General features: G+C 37.2%; 1 protein-coding gene across 8 annotated transcripts in view; it reads right to left on the reverse strand.

Moving 5' to 3' along the window:
* Nucleotides 1–19,493, reverse strand: part of USP3 (ubiquitin specific peptidase 3) — a 101,127-nt gene that overhangs the window by 44,162 nt on the left and 37,472 nt on the right. For all 8 annotated transcript variants that reach the window (XR_014809649.1, XR_014809653.1, XM_021094087.2 and 5 more), the window contains 5 exons: nt 9,917–10,000; nt 7,218–7,299; nt 5,956–6,038; nt 4,538–4,651; nt 992–1,105 (listed from right to left, as the gene is read on the reverse strand). Coding sequence is in view for 6 of the 8 variants with exons in the window: in XM_021094087.2 (XP_020949746.1) it covers nt 992–1,105; nt 4,538–4,651; nt 5,956–6,038; nt 7,218–7,299; nt 9,917–10,000 (477 nt within the window). In the remaining 2 variants the exon portion in view is untranslated. The remainder of the gene's footprint in view (nt 1–991; nt 1,106–4,537; nt 4,652–5,955; nt 6,039–7,217; nt 7,300–9,916; nt 10,001–19,493) is intronic.

A 19,493-nucleotide genomic window follows, 5' to 3' on the forward strand; every position in this document is an offset into this window, starting at 1 on the left:
GACTAAAAGGACATGAAACATAAAAGAAGTTTCCTTCAAAACAAAGACCAGGGGCAACTGTCAATGACATCTATTCCTCAAGGCTAATCTCTTTAGAAAGGCAACAAATTACAGTTTTTGAAGTTATTACCCCTTAAATATTTCTTTATACTATCAATATATCTAAACCACATTAGGCAACACAGCAAGATATACTGCTAAGTTTTACTACAGCATGCTGGTTTTAAAAAAAGGAGAGGGATATAAATTAGGTGCCAAAATCATGACTAATAAGAACCAGAACTTGCTTCAGAAGGATAAAATCAGCAGAAGGTGGCAAAGGCTGTTGTCAAACACCTGCAGTGCTTCAAATCTGCTGTTACCTACAGGGATGACTAGGCTAGGAGAGGCCATAGATCTCTCTGACAGCAGGGCTGTTTGCCTACTCAAGTGAAACCAGATAAAGAGCAAGGAGAACATGGTGACGCTACAGCCACATTAGGAGGTGATCTGTTAACAATGCTTTGTTAGCACTGTTACCTTCTGGAAGGTGAATCCCAACAGACTTCTAAGGTCTTTTAAGGTCTTCAGAACACTGAATACAATACCATAGTTTTCTGCTGATTAAATTTGGATTTTTTTTTTTTAGTTGAAACAACAACATGTATGTGATAATTACTGTTCATAAGATTTTGAAAAAAAAAATCAAATTTTGTCCATTGTGTTTTCCTAGAGCTCATATAAGCTATTTCTAAGGGCTTTATTTTTATAACAACAAAATGCCCTACCTTCTGTTACAGACATTTCTAAGATCTGTGTATTATTTAAACACATTTGTCTAGTCAGACATATCCAACTTCTGCTCTTAAAAAAAAAAAAAAAAAAAAAGCAAAACAAAAAAACCACCAGTCTGTATTATTTAGAATACCACCACTTCATTGGAAATTGTTTCAGGAACAATATAAGGACTAATATTAATGTTTTAAATAGAACTTCATTAAATAATACTTACCTAAAATTTGGCATAATCTTCCAAACAACATAAAATAAGGATTCCGGGCTAAATGCAGTCTGGCTCCCTTGCCATAAAGCACAGAGTGTCTTCCTAAACTCTTCTACCAAAGACCTAGAAAAGGAAAGGATGGTAACACCCTCAGCATTAGCGAGAGGCTACTATTTCAACATACAATGTCCAACTGTTTAAAATTCATAAGAAAAACGAAAATATAAAAAGGGTTTGGTCTCTTCTGAACTAACTCTTAAGTAAGAGCATCTCAAAAAACCATATAAATAGCAGTAATTACTGACAAAACTAGTGTTTAACCACATGGTGAACTCTGAGTTGCCAAAGTACTGCCATACTTATATAATAAAGCAATGGATAGATTATAACCCAAATTACTTAAGAATGTACATTTGAAAAAAACTTAGGTAACAGACCCCCTTTTTCTACCTCCTGCATGTCTCCTTCTTGACCCTCACAGGAGCACTTCCTAGACCCAGGGTGTGACTGCTCCTCTCATTAACTCTCAAATCCAAATCTAAAAGCCAGTTTTGGGGGTCCATTGTGGCTCAGCGGGTTAAAAACTTGACTAGCATCCATGAGGATGCAGGTTTGATCGCTGGCCTCACTCACTGGGTTAAAGGATCCAGCGTTGCCACTGCCGCAAGCTGCAGCACAGGTTGCAGAGGTGGTCAGATCTGGCATTGCTGTGGCTGTGGTATAGGCAGGCAGCTGCAGCTCCAATTCAACCCCTAGCCTGTGAACTTCCATATGCTGCAGGTTCAGCCCTAAAAAGATATGACTTGACCTGGCATCACATGACATGATATAAAATAAGAGCAAGTTTTTTCTCATGACCACTTTTATTCAGGTGTTTCCAGGTTCCAACAGGAATTTCCTACTGGACTCTCCCTACTGCTTCCCAATATCCATTCGCCCCTTCTTTCACAGAAACAGAACGTCCGCATTTTTCTTGGCACCTGAGCTCCTGCAATAAAAAACTTTGAGCATGTCCCACTTGTGAGAAATTTACTTGAAGAGAAAGAGTGGGCCTTCTTATTAGCCCTTCCTTCTCCTTCCAGCTACAATGAGGATGAAATGGTGATGTTCCAGCACCATCGTGGACTGTGTAGATGAGAGCCTCACCCTAAGGATGTGGGACAGACAGCTAGAAGGAGCCTCATGATGGTGTGCAACAAAGCCAAATGAATAACCTCCAACTTTTACATGAGAAAATAAACCAGGGGTTTTTTGTTTGGTTGGTTGAATTGTTTGTTTTTGACCGCATGCACAGGTTCTGGAAGTTCCTGGGCCACAGAAACAGCAATACCAGATCCTTGGCTCACTGAGCCAGGTGGGAGCCCAAGCCTCTGCAGTCAGATTCTTAACGCACTGTCCCACAGCAGGAACTCCTAAACCATGAATGTTTAAGTCACTGTTAGTTTAGGTTTTCTATGCATGTAGGTAAATTGATATACCTCCTCTACTTCAGTGACTCTATCTGTCAAGACAACTACCTACCAACTCATAATCTGGTATTTCAGAGAATCTCAGTGTCTTCTTTTTCAACCCTGGTTATCCAGCAGATTCCTGAGATACAAATTGTATTTTTTACTTCCTAGTACCTGAACCCTCTTCCTATGTTTGATGAATGCCACCTTAAGAGTCTTGCGGAAATCAAATCCTACCTCCTGCTATGGAAGCTAAAAAGGCCAGATCTTGCTTTCTCAACCCCCCTTGCAGCCAGGACTCAGGTACATGGCCTGGGTACTGCCCATGTGAAGCAGGAGTTAGGGATGCAAAGAAGCTGGGACAATGCCAAATTCTCTCTGATGGTAAAAAGCATCATTGGGAGGGCAGGGGCAGCATTAACAGCACCCAGCACTCAACTCAAGTAGTGCTGGCAGTGGGAACTTTGGTGTCGCACTGGGCAGCAGTCCTAATGAGACATCCTTAGGGGGTGCTTAGACTCCAGACCTGAGTTTCTACCCATCCAGTAATGGGTGAAAATCAACAGACATTCCTTTTCTGCCTAAGATGGCCAGAGGCAATTTCTGCAATTTGTAACTAAACCCTAAATGACACTAATGCATCTATAATACTTATTCTTCCTTAACTTTTGTGCACATGTATTTTTTCCTCCTCATTTCACTGCTATTCCCTCTAACCAATTACTGTGACACATCCTTAAAAGCAGGCATGTTCCAGCTCTTCCTACATGCTGCTACCGAACTCTTAAAACACCACTGCTAGTGCTAACATTCTATCCCTGCTCCAATGTCTGCTCTAATATTCCCTCATATTTTGGCATGCTGTGCACTCCATACCACACACTGTCCTAACATGGTCTATCCTATTCTCCCTCAGCCACCTAGGCAGAACAGTGCCACATAGTTACAAGGCTTTTCAGGATGTGTGGGGATGGAGTGTGTGAGAGCAGGGATGGGCAGGCAGGGAAAACATGACATTAAAATATATACAGATAGGAATTCCTGTTGTGGCTCAGCAGTAACGAACCTGACTAGTACCCATGAGGACGCAGGTTCAATCCTTGGCCTCACTCAGTGGGTTAAGGATCTGGTGTTGCTGTGAGCTGTAGTGTAGGTCACAGACGTGGCTCGGATCTCATGTTGCTGTGGCTGTGGCCTAGGCCAGCGGCTACAGCTCCGATTCAACTCCTAGCCTGGGAACTTCCATATACTGCAGGTGCAGCCCTAAAAAGACAAGAAAAAAATATATATATGTAAATGTGCATATATATGCACACACAGATGGAGTTCCACTGTGGCACAAAAGGATCATCGGCATCTCCACATCAGGACGCAGGTTTGATCCCTGGACTGGCACAGTGGTTTAAAGAATCTGGCAATGCCACAGCTGTGGCATAGGTTACAGCTGTGGCTCGGATCTGATCCCTGGCTCAGGATCTCTATATGCCATGGGGCAGCCAAAAAAATTAAAGATAATAATGTATTAATTATTAATCTATTACACATGAATAAATGATAAATCCTAGCCCTAGTTCAGTAATGTTAGAGATGTTCCTTACAATCATGATACTATGATACATCTTCTGAACCCAAAAGAGAACACGCTGCATTGAATTTGAATACATATTGGTTTGCTTCTCAATAATCACGTCATTTTTTTCGTCTTCCATATTAACTAAAAATTGACTGCCCCATAACTAACTGGGTAACTAAAAATTAATATAATTATCCCAGACAGGTTTACCTAACCCTATAAGACAAATCAATTCACAAAGACTGATGATATTCATGCTCGTCTACCCCAAAACTGTATTTCATAAACAGATGTCGATTTTAGACTGTCTAAATCCACAGACTCAGTAAGCAGAGTGCTAAATTTATCCAGCCTACTAGGTAAATAGAAATAAAAGAATTCCAACAATTAAGACTGCCAGCTAGATACTTAAACACAATGTAGTTCTAAAAAATGCACGTGCCTGTTAACTCGAATAATGCAATGGAAATCATTAGTAAGAGTCATTTGTTCTACAGCTCAAAGCCAGAAAGAACATATTCTTAGACTCACACGTTGTTGTCCCCCTGGCTCCTGGTGTGGTACGTTCGCCTCCCTGCTGTCTTCCCATTCCTTAACTCCACAGCGGGTAGTTCTTTGAAATAACAGCAAAACTGCTCAATGTTACTATTTTAAAAGGAAGGGAAGAAAATTATTATTTTTTAAAATGTACTAAGACTGCAAAGAAACTACTACGAGACCTACATATAGATTTTGGAAATGTGTGATCTTCCAATTTCTCATTAAAATTGTACTCAATACACTGTATTTCCTCATCATGCTTCCTCACTTAGTCCACGAAGAACAACATAAGCAGATGACTTTCCAAAAATAAAGAACTTAAAGCAAAAATCTCTTTTCAAAAAATCCTTAATTCCCCCTTTCATCTATAGATTATCATTTCTTTCTTTTCAGGATATTTGTTCCCAAGTGTTCAATTATTTCCTCAAATAAAAGGAAACCATGAAACCAACCATATTGTTTAAATACATTCTACAGATTAACAAGAATTCAGTAGTGACTAGAATTTCATCTCTGAGCAAGGATAGAAAAGATAAGAGTCAGTGTCTTTAAGGAGAGATAAGACATGGCTTCTCCTTATTAGCAAGTTGGACTTGATAAAATAATTTATTCTGATCTTTGATGCCGCATTAAAATCCTTTAACACAACTTTCAAAATAATTTCTTCTGTGTAACTTAGGTCAGCCTTGTTGTCTATTTTATTTTTAGTGCTGATCTTAAATTTTGAAGATCCTATAAACCTCTGATCTTCTAACCATACTTAGGACTCAACTAATGGCTGAATTAAGTTCTCTGAACAAGGTTCTTTATAAACCAGAGGTCTGTAAACTTTGGCCCACAGGACAAATCCGGCCCTGGGCCAGTGAGATTTTACTTTTTTTTTTTTTTTAAACTCAATGAATTTTATTACATTTATAGTTGTACAACAATCATCACAACCCAATTTTATGAGCTTTGACATTTTTCAAATGAATTTTATATTTCCAAAGAGTTGTTTAAAAGGGAGGAGGGTGTTGAAGGGAGGAGAAGGACATGTGAGAGAGACTGGATGTGGCATGCAAAAATGAAAGATATTTATTTAATCTAGCCTTTTACAGAAAGTCGCTGGCCTGTCCTCAAGCCTATTCAGGAAGCAACAGGAATTAAGAATAACAGCTAACAGTTATTTACTGCAAAGCACTGTTCTAAGCACTTCATATAAATTATAAAATATATCCCCAACTACCCCATGAGGTAGATTATTATCACCAATTTCACTAATGAGAAAAAGGCACAAGGAATTGAGGTAACCTGCCCAAGTCACTAGACTAGAGTTAGCGGCAGAGACAGGATCTGAATCCAGAGCCTGTGCTCTTAACTATTTCAATAGAAATTAATGTCAGTTACTCCAGCTCTAACTGTAATATTACCTGAGTGACTGAAGGATGGCATTCATGAAACACGTGTTCCCCAAATTTCGAAGACCTGTGGCACAAATGGCAGTGGTACTTCCCTGTAAAATGGAACAAGAAGCAGCCATCAGTAATGCCAAGAGAAGGCCAACTCCTGCAAACATCAAAGCAAAGCAAAGGTCTATATTTGACCTTCAGCATCAAGCAAGTTTGGAATTGTTCCTTTTCTGTACAACGAATATTTCCAATTCTCCATCTGTTTAAGTGTCTAGATGTTTTTAGAAAGCTGCTTCTGATCCTAGCATTGTTCTAAATGGGAGTATCTTATGAAAGCTTATGAGGAAATCAGCATTAATAAGTACTGTGGAGTACACAGTGCATAAACCAGGAATATCCTTAAAAGAAGTAAGTTTAAGACTTAATGCCTTTATAAGACTCTATTAAAGCTACTACAAAGTGGAAAAATATAAACATATGTGTCTCAAGTATTTATGTCCCTCAACTTTTAACTCTAAGCCATTCAAGCGACCGATACATGTTTTCTTAACAATGGAATATCAATCCGAAAAAAATGACCTGAATTTCCCTTAAAGACTAAGGCTTAGTGTTCGGATTAGCTGTACAAATGCACCATGACGTCTGACTACTGCACTTGGTCAGTGAATCTACCAATCCAACCCAAATCATCGCCTTAGCCCTTTCTTCCACAAAACTGTAAGTTATTTAATTAAGTGCATGTCTAAACACAGCTAGCATGGCAGCAGAGAGGGAGAAGCAGGGCAAAGTAACTGGTGTATTTAAAAATATTTAGTGATCTTTAAACTTTGTTACTCCATTAATGGTTCACATGTCTGCCTAAGAGAGAGACACCAGAATAAGGAAGCATATTCTCTTATGATGATATTGCATTAATGAAGTCCTAAGAAATAAAACTTACCGAAACATCAGACTCGTAGAATTTGCACTAGGGACCTTTAACAGAAGGAACCAAGGATCCCTGGGATCCTACAGAAACGGAGTAACAAGGTACCTGAGTAGGTGTTAAGAACAAATGCCTGCTAAGGCAGAAGTCCTGACAGAAGGAAGGCACTGGATAGACGGACTTGCTGGGGTATTTAGTCACATCAAGAAACCTTAGTACAAGTGGCAAACATTTTGTAAAATAATCCAAATCCAAGGCACACATTTATGAAAGTTTATAAGGGACATTAATGTTAGAGTTGTAATCAGTGACTAGATCTCAACCAATTCTGATATTTGAATAAAGTTTAATTACTTACATTTACTTTTAATAACTTGCTGTTTAGTGATGAGTTTTCCAAAAGTTTTCTTTTCCTATGCCTGTCAGCTGTGAAAGCTGAGCTATTAAAACACAAACATACAGTCAAAAAACCATGAATGCATACATACTGCCCAGCAGGGTAAAGAATAAACGTCTAAGCATCTAGGACATGGAGCACCACCTGGCTGCTTACTCAGGCCAGAAAGTAATTTGTTAGGCCCACAGTGGCCCCCAAGTATTTCAAGTAACTGAGGAATCCAACTTCCCTTGGAAATCCCCACTGCCCCTCCAGCAGGGTGGGACTGGAAGCTGCCACCACCAGGCCCTTCCCAGAAAAACTGGCCAGGTAAACGTGGTCTGTGACACTGTCCCTCTCCACCACCACTCTTATCTACCTAATCACTGGTGAAGCTTTAAACATGACAACACCCATTCCTCATAAGAAAAAGGAAACCCTGGTCTGACATGATTATTCTGAGAGGAAACATTGTCTCAAATACCTGGCTACTTCTTTCTTAATTCTGATAAAGGTATCATCTTTTGTCTCTATGATATAATCTGAGTTTGTGCAAGGATAAATAAATTACAGGCATAAAGGCATATATCAATTCATTTGATTCAGCTCCGTCCCAAAGCATATTATAAAACAAATCATAATTATCACATAAATTCTGAATTTAAATTATTTAAATTTTTCTTGATGAAAGAGATATTTTGAAGTTCATCAGAAACTAATTCCTATCTACAAAAGGTCACTTTAAGATTATCATGTATCAGGAGAACTAAAGAAAGTAAAAGTTACTATTAAACAACACAGACTTTTAACTCTTTCCCATTTCCAAAAATACTGGGCTAATTAAAAGTAAATATATAATTATTTTTCTTTCCAGGATTTCCACATGAACTGTTTTCTTTAGAGTATCAGATTAGTTACAGATTCAAATCTGAAAATATTCTTAGGAAACATATCTTCAGGATTGTGTGCATGTCCCTCTCAGTGTGCTGGCAACTACAAGGTAAGAAGGGATCAATCCCATTTGTATTTTGATGGTTAAGTTATTCCTTCACAAATTCTGTTAAATAAAGAAGTTGAGTCACAAGCACAGTAAATATACTACTTAGTGTCAATGCCTCAGAGTTAATTTAGTTTTAAACTATATAAATAAAGCCTTTAGCTTTTAAAAATAGAAGCCATCAAATTTTATCATCAGTGATTCTGGAAATGGCAGAATACTTTAGATCATGCTATTTAATACAGTAGCCACTCACCACATGTGGCTACATAAATTTAAATTAAATAAACTTAAATTCCTGAATGTCCTGTTTTCTCTTTGGCTTCTTTGTCATTGAGATGATAAGTCTTTTCTTAGAGAAAACTATGAAGGGCAGGAAAAATAACTTGGTAGCTACCCACTTCTACCACATAGAATCAAGTCAGTAAGATCTTTATAATGACATCACCACATCAAAGAGTGATATTACATAAATTACTGCAGGAATCTCCTACTTCACAGTTAACTGTGACAATTTCAGACAAAATTCAGTATTTTGGATCATGTATCTGTACCTGTGTCTCTAACCCTAGATGGAACTCCTGATGCTTTGTTCAAATTAAAAGAAGGGAAGAGGAAAAAGAGAAGAACCACAAGAGGACAATCCAAAAAGTACTTAAACTCTAGGAGTTCTAATTAGTTTAGATTTTAAAGAAATCCATTCTTCTTCCCTTATCAGCTTATAACCCATTTAGTCAGAGACATGCAAGGAGACTTTGGTTAACCAAAGAGAGACAGTGTTTCACTCCAAGAATTTACGTTATTCCCTCTCAGAACACAATTTTAAAATATTCTAATTGGCTTTACATGTAGGTTTTCTAAGGGACTCCCACTTTTTGCATGTTCTCACAATATCTTTTATACATCAACTATCGAAATAAATCAGATGGCACCTGATGATTACTGGTGATATGTACAAATGTCACCTGAGTCAGCAATCATTCCAAGGCTATGCTTCTATCCACTGAAGTTTCAAAGATACTACTACTGGGGTTTCTGTTTACTGCTTGAATTTTGGCTCCAGTGAGTTTTATCTGACTAACCTATTTGGCTACAGCAAAAAAAAAAAAAAAAAAAAAAAAAAAAATCTATTCACATATGTAGTTCAATTTCTTTATGACAAAGCATTTCATAGCCTCTTATGCTTTACTGACAATACACTCCCCCTCAAAAAAAAAGAAACTAGGATATTATGCTATCGCAGATGCAAAGCAAACGATAATATAATGAAACTTAATTTCCCTTAAAAAATGAGACATACATTTCAGAGCTTCTAAGAAGACTTTATAATACATTTGATAAGGTTTTCTAATAGCAAAGGAAACTTGATAATGATTTTGTATTATTTTCTTCTCTTCCCTTGCAGATAAACTGAGTAGCTTATAAGTTGGTAGGTAATAACTAAAAAACAGGCTCTGGAGCCCTTGGATGTGGTTTAAGATAAATAGTAAATGAAACAAATGCTAAGCTATAATAAAAACCTATTGACATTTTCAAATACCCAAATCCAAACTTTATTTTGTTCACAGTTTGATGACACTAAAAACATGATGAAGTTGTAGAACTCATAAACAAAAATCCACTCAGAAACTGTAAAAGGCCCCTCAACCCCATTCCATTCCCTTTCCCAAGGCCTACTACTTACTTTTCCAAGTTCTGTAAGTGTTCTCTGACTTTCTGTACCAGTCCCAGCTTGGTGTCATTAACCACAAAATCATCACAGCGATAACTGCAAGGAAAATATTAATCAATGTGTGTAAAGAGCTTGAGGAAACCACAGTAATGAAATCACTAAAAGGCCTGGCTGCTGCCAAGATGATCACATGGCTCTGCAGGCAGTTACTGTCGGTGGTGAGTTTAAAGAGGACTTGGAATTCACAATGGAATGTTTTTTAAGAGCCTTTTTTAAAAAGCCACGTAGGCAATGAACATTAGCTTCTTTTAATATTTTTACTCAAAGGCTCTTCAATTCCTCTTTCAAAAATGAAACAAGCTGCTACATGTGTGATATTCTTTGTAATGGTGCATAATACATGGAAAATGAAATACAAAGCACCAATTCGACTGATGTTGTATAAAGCCTAAAGCTTTAACATGATACTTCCCAATTCAAATTAATGGGGAGTTTGGGGGTGGGGGTGGGGGGCTAAGGAGAGATTTAAGTGAAAAGAGGGAAAAGGTAATTAGCCTCTAGGGATATTTGAATAAAAAATTAAAAGCTATACATTTTACACAATTTAATTCAAATGAATTGAATTCAGATGGTTGAGAAGAATGAATCTTTTCATTCAGAGGTGTTAGGAAACAAAATTATAAAACAGTGGCTACATCATTCTGGAAACTGATAAAATGATTTGAAGACCTTAAGGTGTTCTTTAAAACTGATATTGTAGTGTGTATGTGTGTGTGCGTGTTTTAGCAAGTCAAAAAGCAAATAATATAATGAATCACACATAATAAACTTTTAACTTGTACATTAGCAATCAGTTTTTTTTTCCTGGCATAAAGCCAATTTTAACAAAGACAACATACACACTAGTACCAACATATTTTTTTTGAACTGCAGCTTTGTGTAAAACTACTTATTATAAGTACCAAAGAATAATGACAATAAGACTACCATTCTGAGCAAACAAAACTTTGAATGCATAGCAATTAAGTAAAAATTAGGTCACCTCTGGCAGAATCCAAAAACTATTTCTTACAAATGTGAAACCAATCTATTAAAAAACTGAAAAGAGGAGTTCCCATCGTGGCGCAGTGGTTAACAAATCCGACTAGGAACCATGAGGTTGCGGGTTCGGTCCCTGCCCTTGCTCAGTGGGTTAACGATCCGGCGTTGCCATGAGCTGTCGTGTAGGTTGCAGACACGGCTCGGATCCCGCGTTGATAGGCCGGTGGCTGCAGCTCCGCTTTGACCCCTAGCCTGGGAACCTCTATATGCCGAGGGAGCGGCCCAAGAAATAGCAAAAAGACCAAAAAAAACAAAAACAAACAAACAAACAAACAAAAAAACTGAAAAGAAGATGAAGAAAAGTAGTTAAAAAAAAAAAAGATTACACAGAAAAAGCATGGCTTGTCTTTTATTCACAGGGGTCAAAATATAAGTGGGTGCTTCTGAAAACTTTAACTAAAAAATATATATGTAATATTTAACACGCCCCTCCCCATTAACTGACCACCTATGCTATCAATCCAGAGTTCTCCAAGTTCCCATGGTCAATCCCTAACATTTCTATAAATAGCAAAAGCTACCTTTTTTTTTTTTTTTTGTCTTTTTCGGGCCATGCCCTCGGCATAATGGAAGTTCCCAGGCTAGGGGTCTAATCAGAGCTACAGCTGCTGGCCTACACCACAGCTCACGGCAACGCTGGGTCCTTAACCCACTGAGCAAAGCCAGGGATTGGACCCACAACCTCATGGTTCCTAGTCAGATTCATTTCCGCTTCGCCACAATGGGAACTTCATCAAAAGCTACCTTTACATCTTAGACTGTTTCCCTATCATCAAAGTTAGACAAGCAAGTTTCTATCAAGACAGACAAGGACCATGTATGACATCAAAAATGTGGATTTATTGGAATTATTTCCCTTATTTGTTCCACTGCACATTAACATATTGAAAATATTTGTGCTCTAAGGTAGACTGTATCATGGATGCAGTTTTTAAAATTGTTCAGTATGCATGTACAAATGCTATGACTCATCACCAGTTTATGGACCTGTTAAAAGAAACAGAAAATAATGAACTGAATGACTATATATTCTTTGCCAATGTTCACTGCTTGAGTCATGGAAGAATTTTACAAAGGTTTACTGTACGTTAACTCTTAAGTCAAGATTTTCTTGAAAGAGAAGGAACATTTAATACTCAATAAAGAGAAAACATCACATTGTGATTTATTTTTCACCTGTATCACACTGCACATGAATGAGCTAAATTTAAAGATCCAAGGAGAGAGAAGACTTTTTTGTGACCTATACAGACAGGTATGCAAATTTATGTTAAATTTAAACTTTTCATAATACAAATCAAAAATGATTTTATACATTTCAACGTATACAACAAATATGCATAAGATTTTAACTACAATAGCATATTATAAGTTGGGGTGCCAAATCTAAAAGAAAATTCAAAGAATGCTTTGTCGATATGGATAAATTTAGAACTGATTTTCAGTTTACATAATGGCCTTTTGAATTTGATGTTGATAATACTGAATTGTTAAAAGAGTTAGTGGATTTTATTTAAGTTAGGTACAGTTTTGAAACTGATGTGCTTTCACTTCAGAGTCAAATCAATTATTCTAAAAAGGTGAGTCAGTTTTGTCAATATAGATGCCACTATTAAAGAAAATGGGTTTTTTGGTACTTTATTCATTTATTGGAAAAATGTTAACAGTGTTTGGAACCTACATGTTTAACTACAACTTTTATGACTACAGGTCAAGCACTTCCAATGAAAAGTTAGCCTTTTTTTTTTTTTTTTTTAAATGCTTTTTAGGGCCGCACCTGTGGCATATGGAGGTTACCAGGCTAGGGGTCTAATCCGAGCTACAGCTGCTGGCCTACACCACAGTCACAGCAATGCCAGATCTGAGCCGCATCTGCAACCTACACCATAGCTCACGACAACGCCAAATCCTTAACCCACTGAGCAAGGCCAGGGATCGAACCCACAACCTCATGGTTCCTAGTCAGATTTGTTTCCACTGGACCTTGATGGGAATGCCGAAAAGTTAGCATCTTAATGGAGATGTGCTGTACATATAAAATATATATTAGATTTTGGAGGTTCCATATGAAAAAAATATGCAAACTATTAGTAATTTGATATGCATTACCATGTTAACATGATAATATTTTAGAAAACCGAGTTGAATAAAATACACAATTAAGGAGTTCCTGCTGTGGCACAACAGGATTGGAGGCATCTTGGGAGCACTGGAATGCTGGTTCCATCCCTGGCCCAGCACAGCAGGTTAAGGATCTGGTGTTGCTGTCTCTGCAGCTTAAGCTACAACTGAGGCTCAGATTTGATCCCTAGCCCAGGAACTCCATAGGCCATGGGATGGCCACAAAAAAAAAAAAAAAAAAAAAAAAAATTACACAATTAAAATTAACTTGTTTCTCTTTGCATTTTTAATGTCGCTACTAGAAAATTTACTATTACTTAACGTGATAAATTATTTCTGCTGGACAGCCTTGCTAGTCTAAAGACTATCTAAGACACTAGCTGCTCTTCTGCCCTATAATACTACCCAATATCATAAAGAGGTAACAGATATAACTTTACTGAACTACATGAATGAACTTAATTTAAAGGAATCAGTTTTATTGGCTGGATTTGTTTTCACTGGCTTAAAGCATTTTAAGTTTTCACAATTGTCCTGCATTTTTCAAGAGTCAATTTTAGGTCTTCTTAAAGTCATTATCAAGGACAATTCTAAGATTCTAACTTTTGTACTGTGTGAATTTACCACACCGTGCGCAAGTGTTCCTTGATGATGATGAAAGGAAAGCACCTGCTTCCACAGGACAAAACTTCCAGGAGTGTCTGGCATGTGGCAGAGGATCAATCAATGTCAGCTTCCTTCCACTGTGTAATCAGGGCTGCCTCACAGCACACCCTTCTCTAGCTGCCCCCATTCCCCTGTTTTGATTTCTTCTTCCTCTCTGGCCCAGAGGCCAAAAGAAAATAAGTAACAAACGTAGGAAATAAATAAGAATTTAAATGTTGTCTGCTTGCCATAATCTTTAACTGAGACACTGATTCAAACTGGAAACTATCCCACTAATACTGGGATAAAAAAAAAGTCCCAAGGCAAACAGAAGGATTTAAAGTAAACAAGCTCAGCAGAAATGAATCTGACTGGCATCCATGAGGACAAAGGTTCGAGCCCTGGCCTCACTCAGTGGGTTAAGGATCTAGCATTGTCATAAGCTGTGGTGAAGGTCGAAGACGAGGCTCAGATCCTGCATTGCTGTAGCTGTGGTGAGGGCCAGTGGCTACAGCTCCAATTAGAACCCTAGCCTGGGAACCTCCATATGCCATGGGTGTGGCCCTAAAAAGATTAAAAAATAATAATAATAAACAAGTTATAAAATCTCTTCCTGGTTTACAATTGTGTTGAAACTATCAGGTCAGAATTATGCTTATCTCTGTTAACACCTGAAAAAAAATTTAGCCATGATTCTTAGTTTTCACTTCAAGGAGATTTTACATCAAAATAAGAATTACAAAAAGTACATAACTTGTAGGTCATGTTGCAAAGTTTCTAGATTGGTCCCCTGAAACTTGGAATGCATTTCCAATTGTGAAATCAATATGGTTATAAAATATGGTAAAATGTCATAAGGTGAAAATACACCTGCTTCACAAAATGTAACTGAAATAATATTATAAAAAGTTTTTACTCCTCTTTTTCTTATTCCTACTGAGAAACTGGAGCAGAGGTCTAGGTTTCAGCATCCCTTCACACAAATGGGACTTCATGTGTTTAACAAACACAAGTCAGGAACTACCTACACTGTACCACCAACTTTTAGGCTATTAAATTAATACTTAAGCAAATGGTTTGGTTTGGTTTGGTCTGGTTTTTTCGGCTATGCCATGGCATGTGGAAGTTCCCAGGCCGGAGACTGAACCCATTCCACAGTAGTGGCAGCGACCCAAGCTGCTACAGTGACGACACTAGATCCTTAACCAGCTGTATCACAGAACTCCTAAACAGGTTTTAATTTAGTGATTTTAGATGATTCTTCAAGTAAAGATGGGATTTACCTCTAAAAGACTACTTGTCAGATAAGAAAAACATTTACTTCTGTATTTACTAAAAAAGAAAGCACTGTTAAAGAAAAATTGCAAAAAAAAAAAAAAAAAAAAAAAAAAAAAAGGAGTTCCCATCATGGCTCTCAGTGGAAATGAATCTGACTAGCATCCATGAGGACTCAGGTCCAATCCCTGGGCATTGCCCTGAGCTGTGGTGTTGCTGTGGTTGCGGTGGAGACCAGCCACTACTGCTCCAATTCAACCCCTAGCCTGGAAACCTCCATATGCCACAGGGGTAACCCTAAAAAAAGACCAAAAAAAAAAAAAAAAAGAAAAGAAAGAAAGAAAGAAAGGAAAAGAAAATCTGGAGTTCCCCTCATGGCTTAGCAGAAACAAATCTGACCAGTATCCATGAGGATGCAGGTTCGATCCCCGGCCTCGCTCAGTAGGTTAAGGATCTGGCATTACCGTGAGCTGTGGTGTAGGTCACAGATGGGGCTCAGATGTGGCACTGCTGTGGCTGTGGCAAAGGCCAGCAGATGTAGCTCCAGTTGGACCCCTAGCCTGGGAACCCCTTTGTGCCAAGGGTACGGCCATAAAAAGACCAAAAAGAAAAAAAAAGCAAAGAAAATTTAAGTGAACTGAACACAAAAGACAAAAAAGTAATACTCAGAAATCATATTAGGCAACATATTAGAGATGTTAGATAAGGAATCAGAAACAAAAAAGGCAAGGAAGGAGAAGGACTGGTATTTTTCTCTACTTCTAACACCTTGAGATGAACTACACTATCATCTTGGCTATGCAAAAACTAGTCTCAGACCAAATTCCCTGAGTCAAATATAATGCTAAAAGAGTTTTAAAGTGCTTTAAGCCAATAGTTAATAAGCTAATTAAATGCAGAGAAGGGTATTATGTGTATATGCTATTAAAAGCAAAAGATATACAATTAATTTACTACACTGCACTAAAGGGTAGCAGGTAAACAGGTAGCAGGTAAATGTTCCTAAGAAACACAAGTTTTATACATACTAGTATATAATTAGTAAAAAATGGATAAAATCACTTATTTCAAAACCTGCTTATTCTAATAGCAAAACTGTTCAATTTCTTCATTACATTGATTACATATTTTTAAATTTAGGGTGGTTTTTCTGGCCACACTCATGGCATATGAAAGTTTCCAGGCCAGAAATCAAATCCCTGTACCTGGTCAGGGACTGAACCCATCCCTCAGCATCAGTCTGAGCCACCGCAGAAACAAGGCTGGATCTTTAAACCGCTGTGCCACAGTGGGAACTCCTAGGTTTTGATTCTTTTCTAATTTCTAGCATCTAATTATGCCTAATCCTATTTAATTTTCTTTCTATAATCTCCCCTAAACTCACCTTTTCCCTCCTCCATTTCAACTAGTATTTTATTCTATATCTTGGTTATTCTCCATGGTGTGGTATCTTCCCCCACCCCAATAGAGTAGCTTTCAAATCCACAGATATCTGTAGCTAAATTAAGCTATAGTATTTGATGGTCCCTGCAATGTCGACTTTACTTAAATTTTCTTCTCTCTCACCTTTCCCTCCCAATCTTTCCTTTCACTTCGGTGTTACCTGCTTTATGTTTAGATTTAAGCTTTCATCACATACACTACCAACTCCCTTACGATCTTTCAATATTCTCTATGTAGCACAATTCACTCGTTCAATGGCAAAAAAAAATTATCCCTTTCTTGGTCATCCCCACCTGTACTTTCTTTCCCCGTTCTCCAAAAATAAACACATTCAGCATAGCTCAATCACTTTCCTGTCCTAATTTAATACGGGTTTACTTCCTTTAAAAATTCTAATTTTAGAAACACTTGTTTCCTTCCTATTTCGCTTTGCACCTCATGCCCCCTCTAATTATAAAAGGCAAAACACCAGTCTACAAAGATGCAACCTTCAAATTATTTTCAGTGGCTTCTAATCAGGTTAAAAAAAAAAAAAAACAAACCACAAAACTGAGCATCCACCATCCCAATATATGTACATGTTTGGATTAATTATATACATAATCTAACTTATGTATCTAAGTATGTGTACAGTAAAAAGAAAAAAAGAATGAGCTATAGATGAAATAAAACATTTTAAAATGTCTTGCTTTCATGATGTCCTCATAACAGAAACTAATGTCTCAAAGTACAATACACACATAGGATGAGCTTTGACATTAGTGATAATGGATTTCATATGGTCTCAAACTTTCTGTCCAAACACAGATCTGATTAGTCTGTGTTTTCATTAGATGGCCAATATTTTTACTTTGTGATGTATTTGATGAGCTCAGAGTAGGAATGTATGTCAGCTTGCCTTTTCCTTGTTCACCAGTATTTGTGTTAGTATTATTACTGTTACTATCTTGGAGGATTTTTCTTCTTGTAAAAATATTTTAAAATATGTTATCCATTGGATAAGGGTTGATTTTTGGTAAAGCTAAACAAATCCATGTAAGTAGGTAGACAAAAACTGTAATATACTGCACAATGCTAAAAGTGAACAAGGTGGGGACACCACCTGGGAAGCTCTGATGCAGGACACTCCATTGGGAGTTCATGACACATAACCATCTCGTCTACAAAACACTGGCAGTAGGTATATTAAATATTTACCAAAGCGCTTTTTTTTTTAGATAAAAACTCTTAATAGAAGTTCTGATATTTTCTTCTCATATCTTCAAGCACATTATTTTAGAGACCACTGGCACTAAAATCTGGGTCCCTAACATATAGCAGGTTTCTCAATTAATATTTATTTATTGAATAAAAGCAACATATCGATCCACTACTCTGGTGTTTTTGAAGCTTGTTCACATTATGTTTGGGGGCCATAATGTTAATTGGACCCTATCTCTAATAAAAGTTTTCAAAGTGAAAATTTGGGAGGGGAAGGAACTTTTTATAATGCCAAGTTTTTTCCATAAAGGATCTATATTTTCACTTTCTATCTTTCTTTAGTACATTTATTCCTAGTTGTAGTTTATAGTTTTTGTCATTATTTTGAATGTTTGTTTTTGTGTGTTTGGTCATTTCCATTTTTAACTAATGACTGCTCATGAAGAGAAAACTATTAGTTTTTGTATACTTGCTTGTATCACCATTTCAAAATTTCTTATTAATTCTACTAGCTTTCTACTAAAGTCCCCTTGAATTTTCTGGGCATCTCATTGCATAATTTGAAAACAAGTAATTTTTCTTTTCCAATATTTATACTAATTATTTACTTATTCTGCCTTATTTCAATGGCTAGAACCACCAAAACAAAGCTTAGTAATAGTGACAATGTAAATGATGATGGTCTTATTTCTGATGTTAATGGAAATGGCTTTAGAATTTCATCAATTTGCATACAATGTTTGCTTTCTTTTGGAGGGGAAGTATCATGTTTTAATAGTCTCCTTTTCTCTTTCTTTTTTTCTTTTTTTTTTTTTTTGCCTTTTGTCCTTTTAGGTCCATACCTGTGGCATATGGAGGTTCCCAGGCTAGGGGTCTAATCAGAGCTACAGCTGCCGGCCTGCGCCACAGCCAAGGCAACACCAGATGTGAGCCGAGTCTTTGACTTACACCACAGCTCACGGCAAGGCCGGATCCTTAACCCACTGAGCGAGGCCAGGGATCAAACCCGTAACCTCATGGTTCCTAGTCAGATTCGTTTCTGCTGCGCCATGACAGGAACTCCTTATTTCAATGTTATTAATTTTTTTAATCAGAAATGGTTTATTATAAATGTAATTTTGCTTCTAATGGTACAATAATCTGGGGTTCCCTTGAACAATGAATATGTTAGCAGACTTACAAAATTAACTCAGTAATTATATAATTTTTCTTTCTGACACATCTTACTGGGTTAGATTTGCCTTAAGGTATACTTATTCACAACTATTTTAATTAATGAAATTGATTTTTTGGAATTTCTATCAGATTTCTGTCTTTAAGGTTTTGAAAGTTCTGCAATATTTACAATACTCTGGGTTAAATTTTAATAGTTGAGGCTGCATGGTCTGATATAGTGGCTACCAGCCACATGTGGCAATTTAAACAAAAACATTCAATTCCTCAGCCCCACCAGCCACTTTTTTTCTTCTCACCAGCCACTTTTAACTGCTAAACTGCTATTATATTGAATGGCACAGACGTCACACCCAAAACAGAAAAATCTCTTCCGTCGCTTTAAATTTCTACTAAAACTTTTCCCATTCCGGCTGTTTGTGCTACTGAAGCTACCCAAATGATAAGGCTCCAGAGCATATTCTTGAACTAAGAAAGTACTCCCAGACCAAACCATTCTTCACCCACATGAAATGAGAAGCAGTCATCATACAAACAAAACTGATTTTTTATGCAACAGTAAAGAAACAAGTCCTTTAATCTACTGGCTACAAAGCAATCTTTATACAGTAAGTTGTGTATAATAAATACT

This window comes from Sus scrofa, chromosome 1 (genome assembly GCF_054392235.1).
Source record: "Sus scrofa isolate SSC_HxYL_T2T_F1_AM1 chromosome 1, Sscrofa_HxYL_maternal_Yorkshire_Landrace_v2.0, whole genome shotgun sequence".
Taxonomy (NCBI): Eukaryota; Metazoa; Chordata; class Mammalia; order Artiodactyla; family Suidae; genus Sus; species Sus scrofa.